General features: G+C 33.7%; 1 protein-coding gene across 1 annotated transcript; it reads right to left on the bottom strand.

Annotated features, from left to right (window-relative positions):
* Nucleotides 1-264: 264 nt before the first annotated feature.
* Nucleotides 265-4,268, bottom strand: LOC138335208 (probable small nuclear ribonucleoprotein G). Its single transcript, XM_069284190.1, has 4 exons — nucleotides 4,131-4,268; nucleotides 3,301-3,323; nucleotides 1,892-2,016; nucleotides 265-833 (listed from the first exon to the last, which is right to left on the bottom strand). The coding sequence occupies exons 1-4, from the start codon at nucleotides 4,160-4,162 to the stop codon at nucleotides 783-785; spliced, it is 231 nt and encodes a 76-aa protein (XP_069140291.1). The 5' UTR covers nucleotides 4,163-4,268; the 3' UTR covers nucleotides 265-782.
* Nucleotides 4,269-7,721: the final 3,453 nt, after the last annotated feature.

Here is a 7,721-nt window from a genome sequence, read left to right as displayed (position 1 = left end):
ATCAGGACATTTTATGTCGATTCAATACTTCCATCTTTCTAATTGATGAAATTTGTTATCATGATCATCACCAAGTATTTTCAATAGACAATATTTGATTCCAAATAATATTGTCTCACTTGCTTCTTCATGATAAACAGATGTAATTTTAATGATTTCAAATGTACAACTTGAAATACTGGTATCATTTTCATAAGACAAAGAATTTTGGTGGGCAACATATATGGCCATCAATGGGTATATTGAATATAAATATAAAAGAAATTTGATATTTTCACTCTTCCATTTAATTAAAACTAACAATCACACATAGAAAACAAATATGAAACATTTGTTCAAACCTGATCATAACGAGGCTTACTTTAATATCAGAGAGCTGCATACTCAACCCTCAGTCACTTTAGTCGGAATTTTCTTTCCGAAACAAGATGTATAACATCACAAGAAACTGTTATTCTATTCAAAATCAAAAGTTTGACAGTTCTGAACTATAGGTAATGACGAATCAGAGCATGATGAGATGAAAAGTTGATGATCCATGACTTCAAATTGATACTTCTCAATTCGCAACAACAGTACGCAGATCTGTTAAAAAATTACACAGAATGTATATGTCACACTGACAGTGTTATAAAATGAAAGTTTTCAATAGATAAGCCTGCTTTCAATATGTCCACATTATTTAGTCTGTCAGTCCATCACTCATTTCCACATCTGTTGCGTACACATCCACACTCTTGACATACTCCACTTTTCGCTCCCTACATAGCTACATGGTACTTTCATACACGATCCAAGGCTTCCAGAAGGATGATACTGTTTCCTCGAACAACCTTTAAAATAAAAACATTCCAAAAATGCAAAGTAACATCCATTTAATTTTCCAAATATTAACACATTAGTCTAGCCACAGTACTTGTACTTACTGCTAAATAAATTTAGAGATGGAGAATGCTGTTCATGCTAATAAAACTAATCCGATAAAATCTATCTTGTTTATTTGTTTGAGTTAGACATTAAAAAATATTTAGTTGTAGATTAAACAGCTTGTAGAAAGGTATCCAGGGTCATGTCAATATTTTGTGAGCAAATTGATCTCGCATTGTTTGTTGAATGCCAGCTATCAACATTCCTGATCCAGTTATACTGTTAGATTATTACTCTATAGTAGGGCAGGGTATTGGAAGGTCTAAAACGATACGATATGTATTGACAATACACTGAAACAATAAACGATACGTATTGACGATACAGTCGACCTTTTTTCAAATTCAGTTCACCATTGTGTTTGAATATTGTGACAATAAAAGATAATTTTGATGTTAAAACATTCTATAACATGGGAAAAATCTACCAAACATTAGACTGGTATATCATCTGTGTTAATTAATTTCTGTCAATTCGTATTCTTAGTTATGAAAAGACATTTCTAATCCATCTAGGTGACACAGATGCCTTAAACACTTGCTTTTGATTGAAATGCTCTTACTTGAATGATGTTTTAGAATAAAGTTTGTTTGGAATTTCCTATTTCTATAACAAAAACAGTAGGTTGAGTTGTTAAAACGATACAGCGATATACAGCATGTTTGTGTATCGATATTCGATACACTGCTGAAAACCGATACGTATCAGTATATTGATATATTGATCCAGCCCTACTCTATAGTCATGGGTTTCATTATTTTTCAGGAGAGGCAATACAATTGCAATTTCAGGAGGTTCTTTTCTATACTATATTATATATATATGCTATCTAATGTATTCAAATTTAGCCCAAATCAGACGGTACCAGTCAGGTTTAACCAGCAAAAAGTACTGGGTACTGCCTGATATTGAAACCCTTGTATTTATAGTGGATACATGTTTTTGACAGTTTCCTCCAACTTACCACCATTCCTATAGAATTCTTTTCTCCAGATTTGCAGTCTTCAATGCTTTCGTCCACTACCAAGTTCATAAATGGGTCAAATCCACGTAGAATTCCTGTGATTTGTCTTCCTCCATTGAGTTTCACTATCAACAGAAAGACATGGATTTTTTTTAGTAATATTGTTAAAAAAATGACAGGTACATGAGTTAATGTTTCTGAAGCTATAACTAAGATTATAGTAATATATATGTAATGTCAAAGTCTAACACAGGCGTGTTTTTCTATAAAATTGTTGACGTTCTTGACCATGAATGACATTATTCTTATAATTAATGGCAAACAAATAATATAGATATAAATGATTGGTGATATCCCAGCTGGTTCAAACAGGCCAATGCATAACACTTGACAGATTTTGCCTGTTCTTCTACAGGTTGTGTACTAATCCCTATTGAGATTCCTCCTCTAGACTCTTTTATATTCGGACGTCTGATAGATGTCTCTCGTCGGAATCCCTACTCGAGCCTTCTAAACTTTATTCTGGAAAATCAAGTCAGGTTGACCTACCTCTTGTAAGGGTCTATTACAGAAATAATCCAACTGGAGTGGTTCCCACACTGGCACACATCGATAGTGGAGATATTTTTCTCTCAAAAGGCACATTTAATATGAAGTGACATGTATTGAAAACAAAGAACCATCTCATTTTGCAAACGATGTCTTGTTCTATCGCTACTTTGAGCAGCCATTTTGAAAGTCCCTCGCTGTCACATGACCACTATAGTGCGTTCCAGATAACGCCTATTACACTGAATGGAATAAGGTTATACAGGTAATGAATTTTATTGAAACAGACTATAGCGGTCACATGACAGAGAGGGACTTTCAAAATGGCTGCTCAAAGTAGCGATGGAACATAACATTGTTTACAATATGGGATGGTTCTTTGTTTTTAATATGTGTCACTAAATAATATATGTGCGTATGGAGAGAAAAATATCTCCACTAGCGATGTGTGCCAGTATGGGAACCACTGCAGTTGGATTATTTCTGTAATAGTCGACCCTTACAAGAGGTAGGTCAACCTGACTTGATTTTCCAGAATAAAGTTTAGAAGGCTCGAGTAGGGATTCCGACGAGAGACATCTATCAGACGTCCGAATATAAAAGAGTCTAGAGGAGGAATCTCAATAGGGATTAGTTGTGTACATGCAATCCTACAAATGTTTTTTTGGTATTAATTGAAAACAACTTCGTGCGTTTTCATTATCATCGCATTTGGGCAACCTAATTACTCAAATAACCATTATGGTTATAACTGTTACTCAAATGCAGGACTGTTACATGCTTCCCATATGCAGGGTTTTGGCTTGTGCACAAACTTTTACACATTTGAATCATATAAGTTTCAAAAAGGTTATACTCACGAGTCAGCTTCTTTTCCATGTACCTGAAATTTGAAACAAAAACGTTAACATTAATGATAGTTTACAATCACATATTTAATTTTGTATTAGACTGTTAGATGTCAAAAGTAGACTTTTAATTTGAAACACAGTCTAATTAGCAGTTTGAAGACCTTGAAAAAGGCTGGTTTAATCACATTATTTGGTTATCGAAATATAGTAGTTCTATTATTAAATTAGATTTCTAAAAAAAAAATATTTAAATGAGTACTCCGTGTAATCTTCTAAAACAAGAAGGTTATGAGAAACAGATAAAGGAACAGCTAGACAACTGTGCTAATCTTTGGTCACATGTAAATAACAAAGCCCTTGGAAAGCACCAGCGATTGCAACTTCAACTGGGCCGTTTTCGATTATACGGTTTGACTGTTTGGACCTAGTTGTTCGTTTATGATTTAAAGAGGATCTGGTGGTTTTTATATTGTTTTCAAACGAGCCTTGACAAAGCTCTCACAAGCATGTAAATAATTAAACTGCGGTCGAACCGGTTGTCCACTAATAAACGAAAACGGCCAAGATTGCTGAACTCAGGTGTAAACAAATCGCTATGTCTAAGGCATATATTATGACAATTCTTTAACAATAACATATAATTATTTTAATCGCTCTGATTCAAGGGGAACGTTGGAACAGCAGTGTGTGTTTACAATAATATCAATTGAAAGAAAACACTGGTATCTGGACCCGGCAAAAACACAGTCGACATGAATGCATATATTTGTTACAAAAGAACGTTTGGAAGCAATATGATGATTGTAAACAAAGGCAAATATATTTCGTAGTAAACTTACTTTTTCAGCTCTGGTGGATGGGCCTTACTCATCTTGATTTATTCGGATTTAAATATTATTTTAAAATTGAAAACAAAGATGTAGGTAAAGCGTATTGTCAACGTCCTGCAAACGTTTGGATTTCTAACGAGTGTAACGGAGTTTCGGTTTTGATTTTCCGGATGTTGTTATATACACAAATACTTGCCTCAGAAGTATTTTTCTGAATCTTTCGTTTTATTTTATGAAGTATATGGGACATATAAAATAGATGTATTTTTCCTACTTTAAAAATGAAAATTATTTGGTTTTTAATACGAAAAAGACATGATCTTGGTCTTTTGCAAGCTTTCAAACGACGTAGATGCAAACTTGTACGCAGCTCCCAGACTCGATTCCATTGTTGACCTGCAATACTTACTGGTGTTTTTGATTAAAATTGCTTAGAAATAACATCTAAGATATAGAATACAGAAATATATCGAAAGACCATATGAAATGCTTGTTTTCTCATCGGAATAATATTATATCAATATAAAAATAACGTCTTCCTGTAATGACAAATATTTTAAAGTATCGCTCTAAAATATAAGTGAAAGAGGAAATGTGTCACAAAAAAAACAATGTCTCCTTTTAAAGAGAAAAAAATGGATTCATATAGATGAAGGTTTTTATTTTGGTGTCATACTTCATCTATTCAACAGAATGCAGGGTTTCACTTGCTTCACTATTAATATTGTAGCTCAAAAGACTTTTAGACAGATAATTGGTGTCGTCTTCCGTCCGTAAGGTATAGTATAGACCGGATAAGTATATTCGTTCCACACTGCCTCCATAGGGCATCCTCGATACTAAAGGGATTACTATTACTGACGTCACTATCACTGACGTTATATTCATCCCTGGACTAGCTCATAGTAAAACTTGAGGCAGTTCAGGAGAAATTTACTAATTAATCTCAGGCCTGTACAGACTTTCTTTGAAGATTACAGATAGAGTAACGCTCAACTGTCAAATACAGTTGTACGTACCGGTCGTAATACATTTTTTTTCAGCGACAGTAACCCCTTGGGTATTGTGTATGCCGTTAGGGATTGATACGGACCCATGGACCTCTGATTTAATGAGAATTACATGTGCTCTCTAGGCGAGTGGTATATATTGCGGGTCGTATTCACTAGGGTTACATATAATTGTTGATTAAGAAATACAAAGAAATCTCAAGTGTCATATCTGTACTACCCACACATATGATTGTACATCGTCTGGATCCGCTTTTAAATCATCGAATGTCTGTGTTTATGAAACGATTCCCATACACTTAAGGAGCGCAGCTGAAGGTTGTTGGATATGTAGCAGTTCTTTAGTCGAGCGCCGCAGGCGCGAGAAGAATGTTGGAGGGGGTTCGGGGGAGGGGGAGTATCCCCCGGGAAAAAATGAAAATCTAGATTTCAATCGGTGCCATTTGGTCACTTTTGGCAGTTTCTCAGTGCGTGATATCTACTATTATGCAAAATAGTTAGCACCAAATGGATCATGCTGATACATCTGTAGGGCATATCAACTTATAAATGAATTAATTTTAAAATATTATTTCAGGTAGGTACCTTTGATGGTAAGTGTTCAATGATTGTGCACTTATACTGACTTGGAAGATATGAAATGTTTCCCATCTGTTAGCAAGGATATTCGTTCGTAATTTAGAATTAGCAAATTTCAGATCATACTCCAATGTAAAGGTACAGACCGAATCACTTGTCTCTTAAAATGAGCGTGTTAAACGACAGCAAAAAGAAAAGGAGCTCATTTTAAGATTTTAATATCAGATAGTCTATGGGTGTAGAGATCGTAAGTGATCGGAACCCCCCGGAGTATCGAGGATGCCGGCCGGGATCATAGAGCGAACATTGATATTGAACTTTCTCAGTCTGAAACCATGATATGTGCTAAATATGACGTAAAATTTTGAAGGCAAAAGAATTTGCTTTTATACAGAAATAGAATTATGTTATATGTATGATTATCTGGGTATTTACTCGGGTACTTGGGAACTAATAGAAATTTACATATGTTGGAATTACATGTTCTATACAACGATAATTACAAACATATGCTTCATATTTAAAAACACGCGTATCTCGGACTTATAAATACTAAGTTTATAAGGCGAGATACTTGTTTTTATACATGAAGCCGGCATATCATTGTAACATTTTAGCATTTCAAATATCGAACATGGTAATTCCAACATATGTAAATTACTATCACATTAAAAATTTTATTTACAAAATAATTACATAGATAACATATCCATGTCTACAAGTACTTGTGGGTATATTCGTTTTTTATTGGATCCCTTTCAAGCAATACAGTTTTAAAATCGTTTAAATCCAAGCTTTCTAGGTGCACCTATCATATCTTTTATTCACCTGCTATTCAAGCAGGTAAGAAAAATTTATTCAAACGTAATAAAGTGCAGATGACCGTTAAAACCTTAATGGAATATAACGTCGTGCACCGTGCGCCGTCGTAAACTTAATGCATTTTGTTAATAAAAGTTGTTATATGATAGAGAATACATTATACAAATTTTCAAACAAAATATTAAATAATTTATTAACAATCATAAATTTGATAATCTGTATAAGTAATAAAATGAGTTTTATGCTATACAAATTAAAATTAAAATTATGCATTTTATTGCCCTTATGATTTATAAGTCATTTTAAAATATAAAAATTATAAAAAAAATGTTTTAATCAGGGGAAGTTACTCTTGCTGTCAATAAAAACAATGCCGGATATTCTTTTGCTGATTTTAATTTTAAATTAATTCTGGATCGCTGTCATCAAAACGCTTGAATAACTCTTTTGGTGGCAAGTATAAATATTCAGGTTATTTTTATTTTTTTTAAATGATTTAATAAATTTCGTTAATTTACTTGGATCTAAATCCATACAGTAGATCCAGTTACTAAATCCATACAGCTTGATATCTGCTAAATAACAGGTGGAACTAGATATGGCACACAGGGACCTGGCACGAATATTTTTAACCAATACTATACATATATATATGTATACTGTTAGTTTTAAAAAATCGTGCCAGGTCCCTGTGATATGGCTAAGGCTGGTATAGGTTTAACCTTAAATGGTAGACGTCTCTAGGAATCCGTCAAGGATTCGAGTTTGGACGACTACTGTTTGTATTTGTTAACGATCTACCAAAAATAGTGATCCCAGACGTTTAGTATTTGATGTAACAGAAAAATGACAACAAAAAGAGAAATTTACGTTACAGCAGAGGCTGAACACCATTGAGTACCTGGAGCAACAACTAACTTTTAAAGATGCTCTCCGGGAAATACAAACATATGCATAATGGTCCGTAAACATAAAATTATTGAAGGACGTAATGAATTACTAGGAAACACTCACTGGTAAAAACGGACAAATAAAAAGATAATGGCGAATTTTTAAATTCACAGAAAATTAAGGTTCGAAAACCATATTTAACGAGAAGGCTTACAACTATACCTACGCTATAGTCATTCTCGATACTCCAGAGGTTCCGATCACTTACGATCTCTACACCCCTGGACTATTTCATAGT

The sequence above is a fragment of the Argopecten irradians genome, chromosome 11 (assembly GCF_041381155.1).
Source record: "Argopecten irradians isolate NY chromosome 11, Ai_NY, whole genome shotgun sequence".
Lineage (NCBI taxonomy): Eukaryota > Metazoa > Mollusca > Bivalvia > Pectinida > Pectinidae > Argopecten > Argopecten irradians.
Note: the sequence above shows the minus strand (reverse complement) of the source record. Positions and strands in the feature narration are given on the sequence as shown.

What these genes read in the sequence shown, in the direction of transcription:
- LOC138335208 (XM_069284190.1), bottom strand. Translation starts at nt 4,162, where the DNA reads ATGAGTAAGGCCCATCCACCAGAGCTGAAAAA. An exon ending in CATCCACCAGAGCTGAAAAA is followed by an intron (nt 3,324 to 4,130) that starts GTAAGTTTACTA and finishes TTCAAATTTCAG; the next exon opens with GTACATGGAAAAGAAGCTGA. An exon ending in CATGGAAAAGAAGCTGACTC is followed by an intron (nt 2,017 to 3,300) that starts GTGAGTATAACC and finishes TTCTGTTGATAG; the next exon opens with TGAAACTCAATGGAGGAAGA.